Genomic DNA, 27,199 nt, shown 5'->3' on the forward strand with positions numbered 1-27,199 from the left:
TCACTGTGGAGCCTGACTGACAGATAAAACACAACGTCATGGACCCAGAGGCCGACGAGTGCACAGAGTCTGCGACAGGGTCAGGACTGGAGGACGACCGCATGGCTATCAAATGCAATTTGAGTGACGGACTGAAAATAAAAAGGTGGAACAAGAACTCTTGTGTTCAAGTTTCAAGTTTCTTTAATAGTTGTCATAGTAAAATACAGAATACTTGATCATGAAATGCTTTTTTCTGTATGAGCCGCTGGGAGTGTGCTGTAGATAAAAATAGATAAAAAGTATAAAATAGAAAAAGTTAAAAGTACGTAAAAGAAAGTGTTCAGTCAATATACATAATTATATACAATATACAATACAGAGTCAAAAGAGTAACAGTGAGGTACAATGCAGAAATGGGACGAGGTACAAACTTAGGGTAAGGTGCAAATGAGGTATGAATTGTAGTGCCAATCTCTTTACTACTAAATATAAAGTGTGTTAAAGTGTCTGAATGAATGAATGAATGAATGAATGAATGAATGAATGAATGAATGAATGAATGAATGAATGAATGAATGAATGAATGAATGACAAACTTTATTTAACAGATTTTCAGAATGGGTACAATACAGTATAGCTCAATACACACAATTGTTAAGGGGATGCAGACCAGAGAAAGACGTTTGTCTTGTCAAAACCCACCTGTTCAATCTTGCATACCCTCCTCACTCCTGACCCTCCAACCCCTGCATTACTTACATTTTCACATCTGTACACACACCTATATTTTAGTATTATTATTTATTTAAAAATGTTCTCTCTGTCTTGTCTCTAAGTTGTCTCCCTCTCTCTGTATTATCCCCACTATGTCATCATTGTGAAAAGTCCCTGTACTGTGTTTGTCCCTGTACTGTGTTTGTCCCTGTACTGTGTTTGTCCCTGTACTGTGTTTGTCCCTGTACTGTGTTTGTCCCTGTACTGTGTTTGTCCCTGTACTGTGTTTGTCCCTGTACTGTGTTTGTCCCTGTACTGTGTTTGTCCGTATGCTATAATGCCATGTATGTAAAGCGCTTTGAGATTCCTAATGTAAGGCGCTATATAAAATACATTTATTATTATTATCATTATTATTATTATTATTATTATTACATCAGGGTCCCCCATTTTGTGAGTGGTAAGGTGAGTGTTTATTTAAAGTGAGTGTGTACATGTGGATGTGTGTGTAGTGAGTGTATTTGATGGGTTGTAGTGTTATTGTCATTGAGCATCCTGATGGCCTGGGGATAGAGCTCCTTCTGAGTCTCTCTCTACTGGCCATGAGACTTGATTGATTGATTGATTGAAAACTTTATTAACAGATTGCAGAATGGGTACAATACAGTACAGCTCAATACACACAATTGTTAAGGGGATGCAGACCGGAGAAAGACTTTCGTCTTGTTTACATCAGGGTCCCCCATTTTCAATTCATCAGGACTCCGGTATATCGCTTGCCTGACCGCAGCAGTTCAACAATATTGTGCGCCCACATATTGTTCCTCTAATTAAAATCTCTGTCGGCATCTTTGAGCAAGTGACATAAAAACATGCATAACTGTATCAAACCTAAGTTCATGTCATGCTGCACTGTCATTGAACTGCCATGCTTGGGAAATAAGGGCCCACCAGTCAAGATGACTACCGCACAGTGACCTCTAGTGGTCTGTATGACAAAATACACCATCGGGCCAACTGAGGACACATTTTCAAGTGTTGTAAACCAGTGATGTGAAACCAGCCACCATGGGGGTCCCCTCCCCAGCTAAATGAAGAATAGCTTAAATTCACTATTGTTTTATTCACTAGAAGCTATAGCCAAATGAGAGAGTATTTGGCTATATACAATAAGTACAACAATATTATAATGACTATTATGATAATACGTTTATGTCTAAAATGTTTCAATATTTCAAGAATCAATAGCTGTCATAGTAGCCCCCCCCCCCCCAGCCCACCTCCTCCAATGTACAGTTTCTTCCCCCTCAAATGTATATACTCTCTTTTTAGACTATTTTTGTACTCAAACTGTAGGCTACTGTATATTTGTAGATCTGGTATGTCATAACTGTCTAGATGTAACAGTACTGTCTACTTGTATGTCATGTTGAAAATGGGGGACCCTGATGTAAACAAGACGAAAGTCTTTCTCTGGTCTGCATCCCCTTAACAATTGTGTGTATTGAGCCGTACTGTACTGTACCCATTCTGCAATCTGTTAATACAATTTTCAATCAATCAATCAATCAATCAATCAATCAATCAATCAATCAATCAATCAATCAATCAATCAATAAATAAATCAATCAATCAATCAAATGAAGAATAGCTTAAATTCACTATTGTTTTTATTCACTAGAAGCTATAGCCAATATGAGAGAGTATTTGGCTATACTACCATAAGTACAACAATATTATAATGACTATTATGATAATACGTTTATGTCTCAAATGTTTCAATATTTCAAGAATCAATATCAGCTGTCAATCATAGTAGTATCCTGACAGCATGATGAATTGAAAATGGGGGACCCTGATGTAAACAAGATGAAAGTCTTTCTCTGGTCTGCATCCCCTTAACAATTGTATGTATTGAGCCGTACTGTATTGTTCCCATTCTGCAATCTGTTAATAAACTTTTCAATCAATCAATCAATCTGTTGGATAATAACTATTTGCCCACGTCATATGAAGGCGCCAGACTTTCCTGGGCGGACACTGCGCAGGCGCGTTGTGAGGAGTCCTTGGATGACGCGGTGCTGTAGGTTACAGTGTGAAGCTGAAGCAGGTCAACATGCAGAGCTGGAACCACGTCTACCGCGCCCTGGCCACGGTAAGGGCACGTCGTGTGGATGTATTATGTATATATATGTGGTCTAGAATGGACATAAACAGGTGTCGATAGTTGTTAGCCCTGTCTTTGGCGATCTTTTCTGTGTTTCTGTGTCTCCTGTTCCTGCCCGGCCCGTGCTAGCTGAGCTGGCTAGCCTGTGAGCTAACGTTACCTTGTGATGAAGTTGGTTAGCCGTGTTGTTAGCTAGCTGTCATCTCTGCCACAACAAGCTGGGCTACTGTTGTTGTTGTTGCCTATTCGTACAACATCTATGTTATTATTATTAAAGTTGTTTTAGCTAGCTACTTCAAATCTGTTCTCCCTGGAGAATTGTTTTGTAATCTAGCTAGTCAGATGTGTAACTACCTACCAACCTCCTCCAATGTACAGTTTCTACATCAAATGTATATACTCTTTTCTTTTTTAGACTTCTTGTATCACAAACAGTACTGTATTTGTAGATCTGGTATGTCATAGATGTAGCAGTACTGTATCTGTATGTCATATATGTTATGATGAATTGAAAATGGGTGATGTAAACAAGACGAAAGTCTTTCTCTTGTCTGCATCCCCTTAGCAATCCCCACCATCCACTTCAATGTTAGCGTTAAAAAACGCCTAATCTATGTTTTAAATGATGGCTGTGTCTAATCTGCCCGTCGCTTATCAATGACTCGTTTTCCAGTCAACATTGTCGAAGCGGATTGTTTTTTTATCAGTTCATTTTCGTTTTATAGCATTTTGAAAAGCCCTCGTTTTCAAGGGAAATATAAAGATTCCACGATAAAAGACGTTTACTGGAATATTCTAGAATACACAAACGTTGTAATTTTTCGGCCTATTTATGAATCGTTTTCAAATAAACGCTCGATTATCGATAGTATATGTGTACGTAATTATGCACGCTAGAGACGCAAGCTGAAAAATCTATTCTTATTTCCTCATCAGCGATCGCACACACACACACACATAGGGCAAACACTCAGATCTCAGCGAATACAACTCTGATTATCCCAAGACTGGTACAATAGATTCCTTACCTCAGATCAGATGTTCTCCAAAAAGATCATTCCAATTCCTGATCGCCATTCCAAATATCGATCACGCTTATTGATTGAGTATTGGCTACTGTGAATATATATTCCAGGCTGATTCCCGTCCCGCGAGCAGATCCCTCTTGAGCAGACAGTTTGCCAGCACAAGGAGCCAGCTGGCTCCGCCTCTACATATCGACTGATCTAAGCGACTGACCTGCAGTTACACAGGGATAGACGATAGGGGGCGCTTTTTTCCATTCTGAGCTCCTGGAGGAGCTGCTGTACCAACGGGAGACTCGGTTGATGAAATATGAAATCAGATCGCTAATAAACAAATAAAACTATATTTGTCGTCGTGGGCACTCAGAGGGGGGCCTAATAAAGCGAGATATGTCGTCCGTGGCACTGAAAGTGTTAATAACATGTTCAATCAATCAATGTTATTTCCACTGTTTATGCTAACCCGGCTAATGACTTGTGATGCTGCACACTTGTCCAAGTGTTATGGACCAGTGCTGTCATCAATACTGCAGCGTCGATCTTAAATCATTCACACACTGTTCATGGTCTCATCTCTTCCTCTGTGTGTCCTCCTCCAGCGTGGCCACCAGCTCCCCTGTAAGATCCAGGGTGCATCAGTGTTGTGCGTCAGAACATATGCTGATAAAGCACAAAGTAAGTCACATCTAATGTACAGTCTCCGACTCTCCTCCCCATCATATGTATATATTCTCTGTTAGGATCTATGGGTAACAGTACTGTATATTTGCATATCGTATATGTCACAAATGTAACGGTACTGTATGTCATGTATGTCCCTATGCCATAAATGTCATGTATGTTGTGTATGTCATAAATGTCACTATGAATTGAAAATGGGTGACCCTGATGTAAACAAGACAAAGTCTTTCTCTGGTCTGCATCCCCTTAACAATTGTGTGTATTGAGCCGTACTGTATTGTACCCATTCTGCAATCTGTTAAATAAAGTTTTCATTCATTCATTCATGTTCTAATCAAATTCAAAACCATTCTTCTTCTGTCTTCTGTCCACGCCTTGGCAAATTGAGAAGTTGCCTCAATATTAGCAACTCTGCTATCATCATCATCATCATCATCATCGCTTTAGTTGGTAGAAATTGTTATCCATGTAGCCTTGATATGGGTCATTGTTATGCTTCACTCATCAACAAAAAATAGTAACGTTTTTAGTCCATAATGAATTGTTTGTTCACCAGCTCTGCGTTTTCCTGACCACATGCTTCTAATCTTCTAATTACTCAACTTGGCGGCGCATCATGTCCACTGCGACAAAACAATGACCAAAACCTGATTTAGCGGACTTTTCCAGGTGTGTTGTAGCCGGGCATTGTTTTGTGTCACAGTGCATGTGTGTGCCCAGTTGATCAGAAGCTTGTTATCATGAAAACACAGAGCCGGTGACGAACAAACACTTCATTACCGACTAAAAACGCAACTAGTTGTGGGAAGAGGAGGCTCTGGAGTCTGGACTGTCCGTGGTGAGTTTCTGGGAAGATTGGGAAAGATGAACTACCTCCAGGCCGGTTGTTACTGCTTTCTAAGAGAACCGGTTCCCGACTGTATCACCGTGTGACACCGTATTACCGACTGTGTTGCGGCTATTATTATCAACATGGTTGTTTCTACGTCACCATGGTGATTTTGAGGTATGCCTGGTGCCAATTGTATCCTAAAGGCATCATGTTACACCCAAGCCTTGGGGCGCCAGGGGTGACAGTGGCTCAGGAGGTAGAGCAGTCGTCTGGTAATCCGGAGGTTCCCGGTTCAATTCCCGCTCCTCCCGGGCAGCGTGTTGGAAGTGTCCTTGAGCAAGACACTTAACCCCTAACTGCTCCCGATGAGCAGGTTGGCACCTCGCGTGGTCGCCTCCGCCGTCGGTGTGTGAATGTGAGAGTGAGTGGGTCAAATGTGAGGAACAAATTGTAAAGTGCTTTGGATAAAAGCTCCTATATAATAAAAAATGCACCACTCAAGCTTTCATCTTCCCAGAAAAAAAATTCTTTGTCATCAATTATCCTTTATTCAGGAATTTGCCGTTCTCTCATTTTGTCACCTTTCCATCACTTTAGCAGCAGCACACTTTTGCACATCCGCAAGCAGGCAAGCATGGGTTAATAGATTGATTTAATTGACTTTGGTTTATTGACTCGGTTTAGATGAGAGTTAAGAGTCGCTCCAAAATTGGGATCTTGCTATGTGCAGATGCTAATGTAGTTAAACTGTGCCTGAAAAAATGCAAATAAGCTAAACACCAATTGGATTAAAATGATACATTTACGTTTTTTTTTTTTTTTTTTATTCATAGGCACGGCCTATTTATACAAGGAAGCTGTACTCTTGGCTGGCCTGTGATGTCATGCTCTGGTGTACTCTTGGCTGGCCTGTGATGTCATGCTCTGGTGTACTCTTGGCTGTGATGTGATGTCATGCTCTGGTGTACTCTTGGCTGGCCTGTGATGTCATGCTCTCTGGTGTACTCTTGGCTGTGATGTGATGTCATGCTCTGCTGTACTCTTGGCTGTGATGTGATGTCATGCTCTGGTGTACTCTTGGCTGGCCTGTGATGTCATGCTCTCTGGTGTACTCTTGGCTGTGATGTGATGTCATGCTCTGCTGTACTCTTGGCTGTGATGTGATGTCATGCTCTGGTGTACTCTTGGCTGGCCTGTGATGTCATGCTCTCTGGTGTACTCTTGGCTGTGATGTGATGTCATGCTCTGCTGTACTCTTGGCTGGCCTGTGATGTCATGCTCTATGTTTCTGATCAGTCCAATAATGCGTTAGTTAGTTAGTTGGTTAATGAAGATTCACTTTGTTGTGGTTCCTCAACCATAGCAGCATCCATTAATATAATAAAATAAAATTAGCATAGAATAAAAAATAAAATAGGATAAAATATGACTATACAGTTCTAAAAAAGTGTGCAGTGCAGATAACAGGATGTAGATATGAATGAATAGTTTATTTTTGAACATGTATTTCTCCAAACAAATCACGGTATCTTGTTCCGTCAAACCAAACAATCATAACAACAAATTAAAAAACTTAAAAAAAACACAAAAATAAAAATAAAAAGGAATTATAAACAAAAGGTCAAGAGCAATGTAGTTAGTTAGCAGACGTGTCCAAAAAAGGAGTAGAGGGAAGCTAAGCTTATTGATCCCTACCCCCTTACATTTATATTTGTTCTTCCATTAATTTTACTAGATATAACATAATTTAGTATATTACACTAGAATATACTTTTACTTATATTAAAAAAAAAAAAAAAAAAACTTGATTCACTTGACAGCAGTGAATATAGTACAGCACTACATAACACAATATAACATAACTTTGTTTATCCTCATTACTCATTTCTGTATTTCTCTAATGTGTGTTTTTTTTGCTGCTTTTTAAATTGTGCCACATGTTCACCTCAGTTTGATGTATATATCTTTGTCCCTCTTTCTATAACTACCCTCAACCTCATCCCCAGTCTTTCCACATTAAGTCATTTATGTTGTGTTACAACCTGCTGAAAGCATAGTTTGTTACTGCATTGAGTGTGATAAATGCAATAAACTCGTGTTTAAGTTGTCATGTACGTGTGTGTGTATGTATATATATATATATATATATACATACTGTATATATATTCTTATCGTTTATATATCTATCCACATCTGTCTGTACATATCTGCACATAATCATTTTACATATCTGTAGATACTATATCTATATATGTGTACATATCTCTTACATATTCTAACTAGTTACTCTGTTGGCCAGTATGACTACTGCCATACTGTCTTCTTGTACATACCTGTACATATTAATACTACAACTCTGTACATACATCTGATTAGCACTACACCCAGACTAGTACTAATTTATATATTTTAATTTATACCCAGTTTAATCACCTGTACATTGTATATTACTATTCCACTTTACTGTTACATTTGCACTCTGGTTGGATGACAAACCTCTTTTTGTTATACTGTACTTGTGCTGCATGATGACAACACATTTTAATGTGATCTAATGTACGTTGCCTCTCCACAGTTGATGCTGACGTCACGGTGGTGGGCTCTGGCCCGGGTGGATATGTCGCCGCCATCAAAGCTTCCCAGCTTGGTTTTAAGGTAACATCCTAAAAAACGTCTGTGATGGAGAGGGGGGTTACAATTTAAGAGTAGAGTCTAATTTCAAGAAACGGGCTGTTCATGGTGGCTAAGTGGCGCAGTGGGCAAGGCGCTCGCCACTAACGCAGGAGATGCTGGGTTCGAGCCCAGCTCTCGGTGTTGCTACCAGCTTGGCTGGTCGTTCATACTAACACAATTGGCAGTGTTAGGGGTGGGAAAGCTGGTGGGTGGGGATCGGACGTTGAGTACAGCGACTCCTACAGGTCGGTTGGTGCGCCTGTACAGCAGAATCAGGAAGTAACGGGGGCAGCATGAGCCTCCCATGCGTTACTCCTCGCCACTGAGAGATCGCGCTGTACAGGTGAAAAGATGCGACGGCTGCCTCCTCGTGTACCGGAGGGGACACATTGCAGCCGACCAGTGGGAGGCATGGTCTAGCAACGTTCGAGACAGGGGAGGGGAGAATTGGCGAGGCGAAATTGGGATGGGAGAAAAAAATATATAAAAATAAGGAGAAAAAGTGGATACAAAAAAAAAGAAACGGGCTGTTCGTTCAACAATGAAGAGTATGTGCATTTCAGTTTGTTGAGTGAATCTGTGGAATGGTTTGAGTGTGGAATTAAGACAAAGCACAAAGAGAAATTACTTAAAAAAAAAGAAATCTCCGAGGTATATGGATGAGGAGGTGTTGTGTTGACCGCTTGAGCCCGGGCGTCCCTGTCCGGGGGCTAGTGCTCGGCGAGATGACCATTAGTATTATTACTGATATTTACTTTTTATAATATTTTCTTTTCATAGTGTGGAAATTTGGGTTGTATGAAAATGAGCTAATATGAGTTGCATAAGATAATAGTGTGAAGGGGGTAGGACTAGGAATACATATGTTTACACTTAATCCTACTCCTTTTCGAACATCACTGTTTTGTTTGTTTGTTTTTTAATGTGTTTATTATTTGATTGTTTAAAAAAAAAGTATTTGATTTTAATTTATGTTAGAAATAAACTCATTAATTCATTCGATGGTTGGTTCCCTGGTCAATTTTATGCATAAGCTAGTCTCTTAAAGGTACAGTAGCCCCAAACCTGAGACTGATTTGCGGTGTGGTAATTTCCCCCCCTCTTATTCATTGTATCTGCCCACTGGATCCCAATAGCATATTGATTGTCTGTGAGTGGTGATTGACACACGATCAATGTGTCGTTTCATGTTTTGTGCAGCCAAGTGATCCCAAGGGGAAACTAAATATTTGAGCAGAGTACTTCACTAAAGGCCTCTTGTTTACGCTCCATACCGGTGTAACTGATGTAACGTAATCTTGGGTCTCTACGGTCTATGAACAGATTATGTAGGATACTTGCAGGTGAATGCTATACATCACAGTACGATATTTAAGTGCTACAGGTACATAAGCTGGCTATCTTAGGATCCCATTAACCCTTTCACTGCCTCACTACCACACGGTTAACCCTTTCACTGCGACAATACAGAAGGTGAACCCTTTCACTGCCGCACGGCAAAGGGTGAACCCTTTCACTACCACACTACAGAAGGTTAACCCTTTACTATCACACAGTGTGATAGTAAAGGGTTAACCTTCTGTAGTGTGGTAGTGAAAGGGTTAAGTGTTCCAAATGCATCATGTAGAAGATCAGCGGTTCTCAAACTTTTTTATACCACGACCCCATTTTATTTAGGATTTCTTTTGGCGACCCCACACTTAATGTTACGTATCGCTTAATTTCAACGTGGAATTAAGGAATATCAAAATAAAAGCACACGTTGTTGAACTTGATCATGCATATTTATTAGAACATTTAATTACAGCACTATGTTATCAATACACATTTATAAAACGAGGCATATTTAGCCAAAATATGTTGCCAGACATTTTTTGAAAAAAGTTAAGAAAATGATAAAAAATAAAATGTTTACTTGCCAATGCGCAAGTAAAAAACCGACCTACTGACCTGTAGTTTGAGAACCGCTGAATGTAGATTGACTTCAGGTTTGGTACACAGTGAGAACAGTGTGGAATGCACTGATGTCCGTCCGTTTCCTCTCCCCTCAGGTCGTCTGTGTCGAGAAGAACGCTACGCTCGGTGGAACCTGCTTGAATGTGGGCTGTATCCCTTCAAAGGTAACCCGTCTCACTTTCCCCAAATGTTTAGGAAAATGTTCGTTCTCATACTAGAGTCATGGGTGTAAAAGCAGCAAGGGCGGCGCCCAAACGTTCAGACCTTCAGACCTTCGTTCGTTACGTTGGCGTTCGAACATTCCAATTTTTAATACATTTTCTTTTTATTATTATTATTTTATATATATATTTTTTATGTGTATTGATTCTGTTTAAACCAATGGGTTTTTTCTTCACAGTTGCAGATAAAGATTACATTAGGCTACACTAATATTATAGTATATGACTCGTCATAAAAATTTAAATAAAACATTTATCAGGCTGGGTGGCGCAGCGGACTAGGCGCTCGTCACCAACGTGAGAGACACTGGTATCGAATCCGGCTGTCGGCGTTGTATCCGGCTTGGGCCGGCCGTCATACTGGCTCGATTGGCGGAGTCAGCGGGAAGCCGGTGGGGTGGTAGTCTGGTCGTTGTAAACAGCGACTCCTACAGGTCGGTCAGGGCGCTTGCACAGCGGGGAAGTACATTTATCATAAATGATGTAGCCTGTTTGCATCCGCTTGGCGCTCGGCGCTCCATCAAGACGTCACCATCACTTTCGTACCAACCGTGCCCTGATTGGATTATTTATGTTGACGAAACTGACGAGTTATATTCATTAAAGAAAGTTGATTTAATAAAAAAAAAAAAACGAATTTAATCAGATTAATCACTTTATTCAAATTGAGGATTTAGTTTGAGGATATTTTATATAAAAAGAATAATAAAAAAAATAGATTTTCTTTTTAGATAGATTTTTTTTGTTTTGCTTTTTATTTATTTTTTAAATTAAAAACGAAGGTTCGACCGTCCGTTCGAAAAACCCTGACGAAGTTTGAAGCCCAATAACAGGCTTCGGGGAAACGGCTCTAAAAGCAGCAAGCTGAGCTCCAAAGTTTGCGGGACAGTGACACAGTGTTCCTCTCTGACCCTCGGTGTGAACTGATGACTGGGGGTCAAGGAGCAGACGATTCAGCCACAATTATCACCACATTATTCGTCCCAGCGTCTTTGCGTTCCACTATATCCCCTGTGAGAAGAGGTCTGTTTACGACACAATGCTTTAACTGAGTGCTGGAACACAAAGTGCTCGGTTGGTTAAACGGCTACAAGCAAACAAAGGCCAGAGTTATCAGATCGGCCTCGAATCCTCACGTTCCTGCCAACAAGCTTCCAGACGGACCGTTTAGTTCCTCTACTTCTGTCATTAGTATTTCCCTTTGAGCTCTTGTGGGGAATTATATGGCAAAAAAAACAACAATAATAAAATGTCATTGTACAAATACTTTTGGAGCACACTGTATGTGTTTTGCATATAGGTGTGTTTTCATTGGAACGTCTTTATTTTAGATGATGCATTCAACATAGGCTTGTATGTCTAATCTAATAATGCCTTTTTCTCCCACTTTCATCCCGTAGGCCTTGCTGAACAACTCCTACCTGTACCACCTGGCCCACGGCAAGGACTTGGAGAGCAGGGGCATTGAAAGTAAGAATTCACATGGGCTGGACTAGTGAGGTTTAGAGGCTGGACTAGTGGAGTTTAGAGGCTGGACTAGTGGAGTTTAGAGGCTGGACTAGTGGAGTTTAGAGGCTGGACTAGTGGAGTTTAGAGGCTGGACTAGTGGGGTTTAGAGGCTGGACTAGTGAGGTTTAGAGGCTGGACTAGTGGAGTTTAGAGGCTGGACTAGTGGAGTTTAGAGGCTGGACTAGTGGAGTTTAGAGGCTGGACTAGTGAGGTTTAGAGGCTGGACTAGTGAGGTTTAGAGGCTGGACTAGTGAGGTTTAGAGGCTGGACTAGTGGGGTTTAGAGGCTGGACTAGTGGAGTTTAGAGGCTGGACTAGTGGAGTTTAGAGGCTGGACTAGTGAGGTTCAGAGGCTGGACTAGTGGAGTTTAGAGGCTGGACTAGTGAGGTTTAGAGGCTGGACTAGTGAGGTTTAGAGGCTGGACTAGTGGAGTTTAGAGGCTGGACTAGTGAGGTTTAGAGGCTGGACTAGTGAGGTTTAGAGGCTGGACTAGTGGGGTTTAGAGGCTGGACTAGTGAGGTTTAGAGGCTGGACTAGTGGAGTTTAGAGGCTGGACTAGTGGAGTTTAGAGGCTGGACTAGTGAGGTTTAGAGGCTGGACTAGTGGAGTTTAGAGACTGGACTAGTGGAGTTTAGAGGCTGGACTAGTGGAGTTTAGAGGCTGGACTAGTGGGGTTTAGAGGCTGGACTAGTGAGGTTTAGAGGCTGGACTAGTGAGGTTTAGAGGCTGGACTAGTGGAGTTTAGAGGCTGGACTAGTGAGGTTTAGAGGCTGGACTAGTGGAGTTTAGAGGCTGGACTAGTGAGGTTTAGAGGCTGGACTAGTGAGGTTTAGAGGCTGGACTAGTGGAGTTTAGAGGCTGGACTAGTGAGGTTTAGAGGCTGGACTAGTGGGGTTTAGAGGCTGGACTAGTGGAGTTTAGAGGCTGGACTAGTGGGGTTTAGAGGCTGGACTAGTGAGGTTTAGAGGCTGGACTAGTGGGGTTTAGAGGCTGGACTAGTGGGGTTTAGAGGCTGGACTAGTGAGGTTTAGAGGCTGGACTAGTGGAGTTTAGAGGCTGGACTAGTGGAGTTTAGAGGCTGGACTAGTGAGGTTTAGAGGCTGGACTAGTGGGGTTTAGAGGCTGGACTAGTGAGGTTTAGAGGCTGGACTAGTGGAGTTTAGAGGCTGGACTAGTGGAGTTTAGAGGCTGGACTAGTGGAGTTTAGAGGCTGGACTAGTGGAGTTTAGAGGCTGGACTAGTGGAGTTTAGAGGCTGGACTAGTGGGGTTTAGAGGCTGTACTAGTGGAGTTTAGAGGCTGGACTAGTGGAGTTTAGAGGCTGGACTAGTGGAGTTTAGAGACTGGACTAGTGGGGTTTAGAGGCTGGACTAGTGGGGTTTAGAGGCTGGACTAGTGGGGTTTAGAGGCTGGACTAGTGGGGTTTAGAGGCTGGACTAGTGGGGTTTAGAGGACTAGTGGGGTTTAGAGGCTGGACTAGTGAGGTTTAGAGGCTGGACTAGTGAGGTTTAGAGGCTGGACTAGTGAGGTTTAGAGGCTGGACTAGTGAGGTTTAGAGGCTGGACTAGTGGGGTTTAGAGGCTGGACTAGTGGGGTTTAGAGGCTGGACTAGTGAGGTTTAGAGGCTGGACTAGTGAGGTTTAGAGGCTGGACTAGTGGGGTTTAGAGGCTGGACTAGTGGGGTTTAGAGGCTGGACTAGTGAGGTTTAGAGGCTGGACTAGTGAGGCTTAGAGGCTGGACTAGTGGAGTTTAGAGGCTGGACTAGTGGGGTTTAGAGGCTGGACTAGTGGGGTTTAGAGGCTGGACTAGTGAGGTTTAGAGGCTGGACTAGTGAGGTTTAGAGGCTGGACTAGTGGGGTTTAGAGGCTGTACTAGTGGAGTTTAGAGGCTGGACTAGTGAGGTTTAGAGGCTGGACTAGTGGGGTTTAGAGGCTGGACTAGTGGGGTTTAGAGGCTGTACTAGTGGAGTTTAGAGGCTGGACTAGTGGGGTTTAGAGGCTGTACTAGTGGGGTTTAGAGGCTGGACTAGTGGGGTTTAGAGGCTGGACTAGTGGGGTTTAGAGGCTGGACTAGTGAGGTTTAGAGGCTGGACTAGTGGGGTTTAGAGGCTGGACTAGTGAGGTTTAGAGGCTGGACTAGTGGGGTTTAGAGGCTGGACTAGTGGAGTTTAGAGGCTGGACTAGTGGGGTTTAGAGGCTGGACTAGTGGGGTTTAGAGGCTGGACTAGTGAGGTTTAGAGGCTGGACTAGTGGAGTTTAGAGGCTGGACTAGTGAGGTTTAGAGGCTGGACTAGTGGGGTTTAGAGGCTGGACTAGTGAGGTTCAGTTTCATAACGTCCCTCTCTCCGTGTCTCAGTCACAGGCCTCACGCTGAACCTGGAGAAGATGATGGGGCAGAAGACGGGGGCCGTCAAGGCGCTGACGGGAGGCATCGCACATCTATTCAAACAGAACAAGGTGAGGCCCTTCCTTCAGGTCTTAATCTCGTTGCTAGAACTCCGGTCCTCCTGAAGACGTGGGTCTTGGTTCCACAGACGTGGTCCCGTGAAGAGGTGAAAGCCCTCATCGCTCAGACGACCACGTCACACGGCTGCTTGTCGTCCCACATAACGGTCCATAACTGAACGATTTAATCATTCATGGAGAATTGAATAAGAATGTTCGCTTGACAGCCCTGTTGCAGAAGAGATAAGAACTTCTCAATCTGCTAACTCATAGATGTAACACACAGGTATCCGAGAGCAGATAGCAGATAGCAGATATATAGATATATGTTAGGTTTTAGTGAGTCGTTCCATATCTTCATTGGGCAAAGTCTGGGAGTGTTGCATATCTGGATTTGATGGTGGTTTTGTTTTGGTTCTTGTTCTTGGTCCGTTGATGCTTCTTCCCGACGGTGCAGCCCATGGGGGGGGGGGGGGGGGCATGCCTTTTGATCTCGGGCGATAGAAACACATTTGATTTGGTTTATTGCAATTAAATTATATAATGTAATTATTCAATTCTCATAAATTCTGGTCGTAAAGGGTTTTCCCAGAATGAAGTGTTGTGTATTTTAGACGGAAATGATTTTACATGAAACACAAACTGTCTGTTTTGGTGGATTCGTTCTGCAGTTGGATCTTCATCCCAGGTGACCTATCTCAAACCCCGCCCTCTTTTCCTGATCCTCCAATCACATCTGTTGCTTCCCATTGTTGCTTCCCTCGGACAAACAAGGGCCAGATATGACTAAAATAGCTAGATCGGGTATCGGAGACAATTTTAATAATGAAACTTTTTTCTTTTCTTTTTGAATAATGAATAACAATTCAGTACTTTAATGTACTGCTAATTTGTTACATTTTGTTTCACTAAGTTAGGAAAGTAATGTTTTAAGTCAAGCCTGATGTTGCCTTCATGCACAAAAGAATGACAGTGACAGTCATGTGACAGAATGCCTTCCACACAGTGACAGTGAGGCATACAGTTTATTAATTGATCAATGGGTATCGGATCGGTACTTATATCGGCCCAGGTATCGGTATCGGGATTGAAAGAGCCGGATCGGTTCATCCCTCCTCTGATCCCAGTACTGATGCTCTTTAATCTCAGGTGACTCACGTCAGCGGCCACGGCAGGATAACGGGAAAGAACCAGGTGACGTCCACGGCTGCAGACGGCACCGAGCAGGTCATCAACACCAAGAACATCCTCATCGCCACCGGCTCCGAGGTCACGCCCTTCCCCGGGATAGAGGTAGGTCACGCCCACCGGCTCCGAGGTCACGCCCTTCCCAGGGATAGAGGTAGGTCACGCCCACCGGCTCCGAGGTCACGCCCTTCCCCGGGATAGAGGTAGGCCACGCCCACCGGCTCCGAGGTCACGCCCACCGGCTCCGAGGTCACGCCCACCGGCTCGGACCGGCAGAGCTCGCTGTAGAATCTTTAACACAAACAAAGCAAATCGTTTTTTTTACATATAAAAAGTAAGCAATGCTTAGGGGTGGTGTAAAATATGATTAGTAAATGGGCTAAAACTCGTATTTAGACCGGTATAGTAATTTTAACATGACACATATTGTTTTTTTTGTTTTTAAAATATTTTGTATTCGTATAAACAAAACACACATACATCCATAAAACAACATTACAAGCAAGAAAATAGACATCCAAACAAAACAAAATACATACACATACCCCCCCCCTAAAAAACTATAAACAAACGATGCATTTTTTCTTTTTTAAGAAATTCTCTGGTCCTACTGTTCACTAATCCAACCCCCCCCCTCCTCTCCAGCTGTACCATAAGTCTCAAGCCACACATTTGACTGTTGAAGATGCAATACAGATTTATAAATAAATAAATAAAAGGTTCAGCTGCTAAGACGGTCCCTGAATGTTCCAGATCGACGAGGTCTCGGTGGTGTCGTCCACGGGAGCTCTGTCCCTGAAGAAGGTTCCAGAAGAACTCATCGTCATCGGAGCCGGCGTCATCGGAGTGGAGCTGGTCAGTGTCTCGTCTGATGTTCTTTTATTGCCATATTATTAAGACACATTTTTATTTAAAAAGGAATTCCCATTGCAAATTCATTCGGTGTATGTTTTCACAATTTTGCACTGAACACAGTAATTATTCTGTTTTCTGTTTCACAATATAGAATCACGGCAATCGGATGTCGATATCATTTTAGATCAATCTTTTTTTTTCTTTTTTTTTTTTAAACACACCTTTTTGCCCTCCCGTCCTGCAGGGGTCAGTGTGGCAGCGGCTGGGCTCCAAGGTGACGGCGGTGGAGTTCCTGGGCCATGTGGGCGGCCTGGGCATCGACATGGAGATCTCCAAGAGCTTCCAGCGCATCCTGCAGAAGCAGGGGTTGAAGTTCAAACTGGGCACCAAGGTGATGGGAGCCAACAAGAGGCCAGACGGCAAGATAGAAGTGGCGTGAGTACCTCCGAGAGACGCCTGTTAACACATTGACCGCCAATCACGTTGTACGACGGGTTTGCTGGTCATGCCAATTCTGCCAAGCCACGGCGTACGACGTTATTGAGATCACATTTCATTTTTTTCCCGCCATGGTATTCATAATTCCGCCACCCAGCCTCGGCTGAGACAGTGGGACTCTGCACAACAGTGCAACGCTTCAATACTGCCGCCTGGTGGATGATCGGGCGAGTTACAACCGGAAATGGATCTGGTGATCTCGGTGCATCTGGGAAATCTGTCCGGCAGTCACATATTGTTGCGGGACTCTAGACACACATCCGTGTATATGGATCGCTGCCATAACTCAATAATCGATATGATTTGGGCGTTTATTGCGCCATACAAACCGGAAATGGATCTAGTCGATCGACGTCAAATAAGTGGGATCTTTTTCCTCCAGTCTCATCGGCGAACGGTAAGAGGACAGTAACGTTATTTTCAAGGTGATTGTACATTTCTTTATTTACAAACCATCTGATCAATAAATCAACCCATACTACATAAAGCATTTACTGACTATCACGGAATTATAAACGACCCCCCCCCCCCCGTTCATCCGCGCATGATGAGTCATAACGTTTAGGATCATGTACAGTTGAAATTTTTAATATAGCGTGTATCGGCAACAAACAGCAGTTGATAATCTATATATGCGTTTATGCCTATAACTCACGTTCTATTCATTACTGCAGAAAACGATAAAAACATACTTATATTCTAGACGGTCTTTTAGGTATGAATCTATGAATGAAAAAGTAGAACGTTGCTACATCCCGAACGATAGATAATCGATGTTGAATGGGCCATAGTAATGTCAATTTAGCAATACAATTTAAAAAGTTATAGCCCTGCAAAGAAGGGGAACATCTCCATAGGCTTAGAGTGGTGGCAGTGAGGCTACATTGATGGATAGAAGCGTGGCAGTCAATGTGTTACCATGGGAGCGAGAGTGAAGCGCTGATCGCCCGCCCGCCCGCCTCACTCCTTGCGCCCGGTGGGTGTCGTGCGTCACACTGAAGCTCATTACTATTTGACGAACAATAAACACCACTGACCCCTAGCTGCCAGAGGAGGTACCCCTCCTGCTGACTTGTTGTTCACAATCTGTATGTCGCTTTGGATAAAAGCCTCAGCTAAATGTAAATGTAAAAATATATATATATATAGGGGCGGTCAGGTGGCGTAGCGGAGATTGCGCTCGTCACCAACGCAGGAGATGCTGCCAAGTGAAAAGACGTCACTGGCAGTCGCCGCACGTATCGGAGGAAGCGTGCGATCGGCTTCGGGACGCCCTTGTACCGACTCGTAGGAGAACATGCATACAGCAGCCAGGTAGGGGAGGGGGGGAATTGGCACAACGACTAAATTGGGACGGGGAGAAAAACAGAGAAAAATTGGAGAAAGAGAAGGTTAAAAAAATATATATATATATATAATCAGTTTTTGTACAATCCCCTCGCTGTGATAATTAGGAAGTAACTTTTTCCATCATGTGGTCTAAATGACTAATAAACATGCAATCAAACGATGCTATTTTACTAACTAAAATAGCTTTTTTGCCACTTTCTTTTTGCTTGTAAGTTAACCATGGCAGACACTAATTACAGAGGGAATGATATAACGTAGCCTAGTTCATTATTTCGTTTCTACAGAAATTTTTTAATGGCTTTTTGTCTCACCCTCTCTCCCCCTCGTCTCTGTCTCACCCTCTCTCTCTCTCCCTCGTCTCTCTCTCTCCCCCTCGTCTCTCTGTCTCACCCTCTCTCTCTCCCCCTCGTCTCTCTGTCTCACCCTCTCTCTCTCCCCCTCGTCTCTCTCTCTCCCCCTCGTCTCTCTCTCACTCTCTCTCTCTCTCTCCCCCTTGTCTCTCTGTCTCACCCTCTCTCTCTCTCCCCCTCTCTCTGTCTCTCTCTCTCTCTCTCTCTCTCTCCCCCTCTCTCTGTCTCACCCTCTCTCTCTCTCTCTCTCTCTCTCTCTCTCTCCCCCCCTCTCTGTCTCACCCTCTCTCTCTCTCTCCCCCCCTCAGGGTGGAGGCGGCCGCGGGGGGGAAGAACGAGACCCTGACGTGTGACGTGCTGCTGGTCTGCATCGGCAGGAGACCCTTCACCAGCAACCTGGGTCTGGAGAGTGTGGGCATCGAGCTGGACAACAGGGGGCGCATCCCCGTCAGCAAGCGCTTCCAGACCGCAGTCCCCAGGTAGGTGGGCCCCCACACACACACACACACACACACACACACACACACACTAACACACTAACACACACACACACACACACACACACACACACACACACACACACACACACACACACACACACACACACACTAACACACACACACACACACACACACACACACACACACACACACACACACTAACACACACACACACACACACACACACACACACACACACACTAACACACACACACACACACACACACACACACTAACACACACACACACACACTTAATTTATCTCTCTCTCTCATATACACACACTCACTCACGCACTTAAAAACAAACAAAGTGTAAAAGAATGTATAATTATAATACTAACCCTCGTACTGTCTTTTACTAGTATGCATTCCACTACGTAGGAATCTACCTGGTCTATACTACTACCTACTAATATGTCTATACTACTACCTACTATACTACTATGTCTATACTACTACCTACTAATGTGTCTATACTACTACCTACTAATGTGTCTATACTACTACCTACTACTATGTCTATACTACTACCTACTAATATGTCTATACTACTACCTACTAATATGTCTATACTACTACCTACTAATGTGTCTATACTACTACCTACTAATATGTCTATACTACTACCTACTAATATGTCTATACTACTACCTACTAATATGTCTATACTACTACCCACTAATATGTCTATACTACTACCTACTAATATGTCTATACTACTACCTACTAATGTGTCTATACTACTACCTACTAATGTGTCTATACTACTACCTACTAATGTGTCTATACTACTACCTACTAATGTGTCTATACTACTACCTACTAATGTGTCTATACTACTACCTACTAATATGTCTATACTACTACCTACTAATATGTCTATACTACTACCTACTAATAAGTCTATACTACTACCTACTAATATGTCTATACTACTACCTACTAATATGTCTATACTACTACCTACTAATGTCTATACTACTACCTACTAATGTGTCTATACTACTACCTACTAATATGTCTATACTATACCTACTATGCTAATATGTCTATACTACTACCTACTAATAAGTCTATACTACTACCTACTAATAAGTCTATACTACTACCTACTAATATGTCTATACTACTACCTACTAATATGTCTATACTACTACCTACTAATATGTCTATACTACTACCTACTAATGTGTCTATACTACTACCTACTAATGTGTCTATACTACTACCTACTAATATGTCTATACTATACCTACTATGCTAATATGTCTATACTACTAGCTACTATACTAATATGTCTATACTACTACATACTATGCTACTAAGTCTATACTACTACATACTATGCTACTAAGTCTATACTACTACATACTATGCTACTAAGTCTATACTACTACCTACTATGCTAATATGTCTATACTACTACCTACTATGCTAATATGTAAATCGCGTCGGCTAAATTATTAGATTAGATTCTTTAAGGACCACCCAGCCAGGCTGGTGGAATTAGTTTTCAGTGCATTACAGCATCGTTCCAACATAGAACATATAACATCACTGTTTCTATAACCTTTATTTACCCAGGCAAACAAGTAAGAACAAATTCAGATTTAATTTATTGTCAAAAGTATGCATAATGTTGTGTTAATTCCACAACAAGAGACATGTAATGTTAATTACCTGAAATTATTCAATTTTTTTGGGGGGGGAAACCCTGCATGTATCGGTTGATATCGGTTGATATCGGTATCGGAAATTAAGAGTTAGACTATATCGGTATCGGTAAAAAAGCCAATATCGAGCATCCCTACTTACAATACATACATACTACATTACATGCAGTTAAATACATAATTACATAATTACAAAGAGCACAATATCAGTGTATGTCCATACCAGCAGAGGTAGGGGGGGGGGGGGGTGCTACAGGGAGTTCAGTGTTGGCAGTGGGGATGTTTTGGTGGTCGGGGATCTATAGCGCCTCCCGGAGGGCAGCAGCTGGAAGATATGGGTCCGATTCGTCCTCTTTGTCTTGTCGTTTATCTCTGTGTGATTTCGGTTTCCCCTCTCCTCTCTGCTTACCCCCCCCCCCCCCTTCAGTATCTACGCCATCGGAGACGTGGTCGCCGGGCCCATGCTGGCCCACAAGGCGGAGGACGAGGGCATCGTCTGTGTGGAGGGCATGGCCGGTGGCGCCGTGCATATAGACTACAACTGCGTGCCCTCCGTGGTCTACACGCACCCCGAGGTGGCCTGGGTGGGCAAGAACGAGGAGCAGCTCAAAGAGGAGGTGAGGGTGACAAATATGTATTTTACAATAAACAATATTTGCCTATATTTTATTCAGGAAAGAAGAGTACCGTTTAGGACTTGTTTTGCAGATGTATTGTAGCAGTAGTTTATTCAGTCGTCATCTCACACAATACAATATGCACAATCATTTAACAATATTTGATTTTACAGTGACTGAAAAGGTACAGACTGAAGCATAATGCTTATACATGCCTGTTATAAGTATATAAATTAAGACTCCTAAACAGTATTCTAAAAGAAAATAGCAGAACAAAACTGTATTTATTCACCTTTGTAGTTTTTAAAAATAGCTTTACAAACCATTTTCTTAAAAACCAAAAGCGAATGACTCATTTTTAACTGTATATCAGCATTGTTCCACAAGTTAACCCCAATAATAGAAATACACCTCCTTTTAATCCCGTTCTTAGCTTTTTGAACAGTACATTTACAAATATCTCTCAAATCATATTTTCTGTCATGTATTGCATTGCCCAAAAGGGGGACCCTGATGTAAACAAGACGAAAGTCTTTCTCTGGTCTGCATCCCCTTAACAATTGTGTGTATTGAGCCGTACTGTATTGTACCCATATTGCAATCTGTTAATAAAGTTTTCAATCAATCAACCCCATGTCATGTTCATACCATCCATCGACCACTAGATGGCGGTATTTGTACATGTGCATGGTTTCAAGTTCAAGTTTCTTTATTAATTGTCATACAGAACTACAGAATACTTTTATACAAAATGCTTCTTTCTGTTACGCTCCAGAGACTGTGCTAGGAAAAAATAGATAATAAAATAAGTATAGCAAGTATAAAATAGAAGTCAAGTACGTAGACAAAAGTGTTCAGTATGTACATATGTACAATGTTCAATGCAGAGTAGAAGTAACTGAGTTACCATACAATATACTATACAATATACTAATATACAATATACTATATAGTGCAAAGCAGAAATGGGATGAGGTACAATTTAGGTACAGTTTACAGTAAGGTGTAATGAGGTATGGGTTGTAGTGCAAATTCTTTACCAATAAATATAAAGTGTGTTAAGTGTCTAAAGTGTGTAGAGTGGGTGCTGCAGTGAGTTGTTTGTTTCCCCCCCACACGTCATGCCGGTTCTAAGCGTTTCTTCGTTGGGGATCTGCTCTTAACGCCTTCTTCTTCTTCTTCTCCTCCTCCTCCTCCTCTTCTCCAGGGCGTCCCGTACAAAGTGGGCAAGTTCCCCTTCGCGGCCAACAGCCGGGCGAAGGTCAACGCCGACACGGACGGCATGGTGAAGATCCTGAGCCACAAGGAGACCGACCGGCTGCTGGGCGCGCACATCCTCGGATCAGTGAGACGCTTATTATAACGTTATCTTTTTATTTTTGTCCGCCATTATCCCTTTTGACCCTCGGCATGTGGTGATTATATATATTTTTTTTGCCTACTTTTTCTCCTCCTTTTTCTGTGATTTTTCTCCCAATTTTCCTCTCGTGCCAATTCTCCCCTGTCCTGAACGTTGCTCGCATGTGCCCCCCACTGGCCGGTCGTAGGGAGGATAGAAGCCTTGCATCACGTGTCCCCTCCGATACACGAGGAGGCAGCCAGTCACATCTTTTCACCTGCCAGCGCGGACTCTCATTGGCGAGGTGTAACGTGTGGGAGGCTCACACTACCCCCCGCTACTTCCTGTCTTTGCTGTGCAGGCGCCCTGACCGACCTGTAGGAGTCGCTGTTTACAACGTCCAGATTACCACCCGTCAACTCCCCTCCCGCTGACTCTGACAATTGAGTCAGTATGACGGCCGGCCCAAGCCGGAGGCAACGCCGACAGCCGGATTCGAGACCGGTGTCTCTTGCGTTGGTGACGAGCGCAATGTCCGCTGCGCCACCCAGCCGCCAGCATGTGATGATTGTTAACTAGCGGTCTGGCGGAGCGTTAGTAGACGGTGACAACGTTTACCATTAGGGACATAATTAATAGTTAATGATGATCAAGTTGCGGTCGGTGTGTGTGTTAAATGCATTATACAATTTGTTGTACATTGTTTCATGTACAGTCGGCCAGTTTGTGACGCACACCAAAGAATCTGAGAAGCTCATCAGTCAATTCCGTGAATAATTGGGTATTTTTCTTCAGTTACCCAGATATAGTGATGTATCATAGATGAAATTCCTTGCAATGTATTGATTATTATTTAGATATATTATTCATCATCTAAAATTAAAGAAAATAAAAACTCTAACCCTAACTAACCTTACTGTCAGGCACTTGTCCTAATAAACTACCCCACACTGTAGCACTCAACACTTTGATGAACATTGTTACTCAGCTGATAGAGTTGTACCCTTCCTTCCTGATGACTTGTCGTACAGAACTTGTAAGTCGCTTTGGATAAAAGCGTTCAGATAAATGACAAAATGTAAATGTATCGCAGATACGGCCTGTCGTGCTATTATCGTTATCGAAGGCCAGATTTGTCATGAGTTTCTCGTACTGTAAAGAAACTCAGCGTATTAACAGCAATGCGCTCCTCTGTCCTAGATCCTAATGTGAACAACTGATTTTCCTTACCTTGCTGCTACCTTTTTTTAATCTTTTTTATGCTCGCTTTATATGTCTGTAACCAATGATGTTTTATATGTCTGCACTTTATGCCTGTATTTTTGTGTGGAGCACTTTGAACTGCAATTTCTGTATGAAAAGTGCTCTACAAATAAAGTGTATTATTATTCTGAGTCTCTAACAGCGTGCCACTGTGTGTTTGTCTCCACTAGGGGGCTGGAGAGGTGATCAATGAGGCGGCGCTGGCCATGGAGTACGGAGCGTCCTGTGAGGACATCGCCCGCGTGTGTCACGCCCACCCTGTGAGTGTCGCCCGTACAGAACAGACATACTTTATGTATCCAGAGGGACATTCAGCACTACAGATCGCTCACAGTAAACCGTAAATATTTATTAGGGATGTCCCGATCCGATCACGTGATCGGGATCGGGGGCCGATCACGTGATTTTCAGAAGATCGGGATCGGAAAAAAATCTGGATTTTTTTTTTAATATATAATTTTTTAACGTATTTTTTTTAAATTCTACAAACATGACCATGTTCACGTCTTAAACTCATACTGAGGCCTTAGTTTTGGTTTTAAGTTGCATATCATCATTCATTTATTTATTGTCACACAGAGCAGAAGAATTTTGCCAAAACAAACGCATTTCCTTTGATTTAATTATACATCAAATGATTTATGTCAAGGATGAGGGACATCCACTAGTTGCAGAACTTGCAGTCACCTGATTTTTACAGACGATGGCGCCATTGCTCTCATGAAGCAGCAGGTTGGAGGCAGATTTTTAGATTACTCCGGTTGCAATGCCTCGCTTGAATGAAGTTAACTTTTCACCCGGATAACGTCAACATTCAGGGTGAATGTAATGTGAGAAATTGGGATGGGAGAAAAAAATATATATACCGGTATATATATTTTCTTTATAATATTTTTTTTTTTCGGATCGGGAAAGACCGGTATCGGTAGATACTCAAAATCACATGATCGGGATCGGATCGGGAGCAAACAAATTTGATCGGGACATCTCTAATATTTAGGTATTCAAAAACAAAAGTCACGAATAAGAATAAAATACAGTCCGGGATATACATTCTGATATGTATATACATTCTAAAATATACAGCCAAAAATATACAGTAAAATGTACAGTAATAAGTACTACAACAAGGACTAGAAGCAGTAGGGAGCAGCTAGCCTAGCTTAGCACAAGGACTGGAAGCAGTAGGGAGCAGCTAGCCTAGCTTAGCACAAGGACTGGAAGCAGTAGGGAGCAGCTAGCCTAGCTTAGCACAAGGACTGGAAGCAGTAGGGAGCAGCTAGCCTAGCTTAGCACAAGGACTTGTAGCAGTAGGAGCAGCTAGCCTAGCTTAGCACAAGGACTGGAAGCAGTAGGGAGCAGCTAGCCTAGCTTAGCACAAGGACTGGTAGCAGTAGGGAGCAGCTAGCTCTATCAAAAGTGAAGAAAAACAACTTCCAACAAAGACGAGATGAAATTGATATCCATCTTTTCGTCTGACTCTGGGGAAGATGGCAATTATTAAGTGTATTTCCCAAAATGTCGGTGTTCATCTGAAGGCATCATACTAAGCAGCCACTAGATGTCGCTAGAGCACCACCAAAACAATGTAGGGTACTTCTTCAAACTTCTCAATTTCAACATTATTTATTTAAAACATTTTGTTATTTATTGTTGTAACACACCACACAAAATAAATAGCATGATCATGTATTGTGTTTTTAAATGTTTAAATATCAACATTATCTGGCCGTCCTCAGTAAATATGATCAAACTCCTCTGACCTCGCCTGGTGTTTCCAAAGACCCAAGAGACGGGACAGTAATATATATATATTTGTGGAAAAGGCTCCTTCTTGTCTAGTAATATTACACTCTTATACTAAACGTATAAAGGTACCCAAATTTGGGGTCGATCTAGCGTGAATACTAGACTCTGCACTCTGTAGTATCGATGTCATTTGGTCGGTACCCATAACCCTTTCACTGCTGCAGTACCAAAACGGTTAACCCCTTTCACTGCGACAATTCACAGAAGGTTAACCCTTTCACTGCCACACACAACAGCCGACCGTCGGTTGTGTGATAGTAAAGGGTTAACCTTCTGTCGTGTGGCAGTGAAAGGGTTATTAAAAGTAGAGAGTTCGGTACTCAACCCTAACGACTAGTGGGTCGTAAGTGATGATGATGATTTGAAGGATTATCATGCACTTTGCCACTAAATAATCATCCTTGCCTATATTACTACGTAGTACCTACTATGCTGTTATGCCTTTACTGTTGTGCACTCAAGACTGTAGCACATTTCAACACTGTTTGACGAACATTGTTACTCCGCTGAAAGACTTGTACCCTTCCTGTTGACCTGTTGTACAGAATTTGGATAAAAGGTCAGCAAAATGTAGATTATGTTTGTACGAGTCTATACATTTTTATTTTAAAATAATTATTTTAGGATAATTCTACCCATTATGCCTTTAAAGGAACACGCCAACATTTTGGGAAATTAGCTTATCGTCTTCTTCTCCAGAGAGAGACGAGGAGATAAGATACCAGTTTCCTCTCTGTGCTGCATGTTAGCCTATATCTTAGCACAATGAATGGACGCGGACAGTTGTCCAACTAAATGCCTCTCCTTGAAGGCTAACCGGTCATGTCCGCTTCCATTCATTGTGCTAAGCTAGGCTAACGTGCAGCCAGATAGCTTTGTACTGAACGCACAGAGAGAGGAGACCGGTATCTATCTTCTTGTCTCTCTGGAGAAGACGGTGAGCTAATTTCCCCAAATGTTGGCGTGTTCCTTGAGATTGAATTAGTACCTGAGCTCCTTTTCATCTGTTCCTCCCTCCATCCCTGCGACCCCCCCTCCCCCTCCCCCCCCACCCTTTAGACGGTGTCCGAGGCCTTCAGAGAAGCCAACCTGGCCGCCTCCTTCGGGAAAGCCATCAACTTCTAAAAGAAACGGACCGCTGACCGCTCGCTCGTCGCCGACGCACCTCTGTGTATAAAACAGCTCTGTCTGACGCACCTCTGTATATATAACAGCTCTGTCCACATCTGCCTGTCTGTCTATCCGCACATTCTAGTGCTAGAGAAGAAACGTAAACATTTTAAAGTCCCCTGTGAGCTGCATCTGGAACGCCTCTGTATACATTCAGCATCACAACAACTGTACTACATTCAGTGTGTTATTTAACTGTTCTCAATAAAACCAAGGGGTTTGGGAGGTAAATACTGACCGGACATCGGTCTTTTTGTTTCTTCGGGGACGTATGTGTGTACAGTCATCATGACGTATGTGTGTACAGTCATCATGACGTATGTGTGTACAGTCATCATGATGTCTTGAGCTTTTCACTCGGGGCTCCCGCTTTTGCTGCTA

The 27,199-nt window shown here is 42.6% G+C and overlaps 1 protein-coding gene across 1 annotated transcript; it reads left to right on the top strand.

The window, feature by feature from the left end:
• Positions 1-2,729: 2,729 nt before the first annotated feature.
• On the top strand, positions 2,730-27,055 carry LOC311245536 (dihydrolipoyl dehydrogenase, mitochondrial-like). Its single transcript, XM_084335408.1, has 14 exons — positions 2,730-2,851; positions 4,488-4,563; positions 7,977-8,056; positions 10,126-10,194; positions 11,652-11,721; positions 14,116-14,216; positions 15,354-15,497; positions 16,146-16,247; positions 16,492-16,682; positions 18,754-18,924; positions 21,048-21,237; positions 22,445-22,582; positions 24,010-24,099; positions 26,708-27,055. Exons 1-14 carry the CDS (start codon positions 2,813-2,815, stop codon positions 26,771-26,773), a joined length of 1,527 nt encoding a protein of 508 aa, XP_084191534.1. The 5' UTR covers positions 2,730-2,812; the 3' UTR covers positions 26,774-27,055.
• Positions 27,056-27,199: the final 144 nt, after the last annotated feature.

The sequence above is a fragment of the Notolepis coatsorum genome (assembly GCF_963971535.1).
Source record: "Notolepis coatsorum genome assembly, chromosome: 18".
Classification (NCBI taxonomy): Eukaryota; Metazoa; Chordata; class Actinopteri; order Aulopiformes; family Paralepididae; genus Notolepis; species Notolepis coatsorum.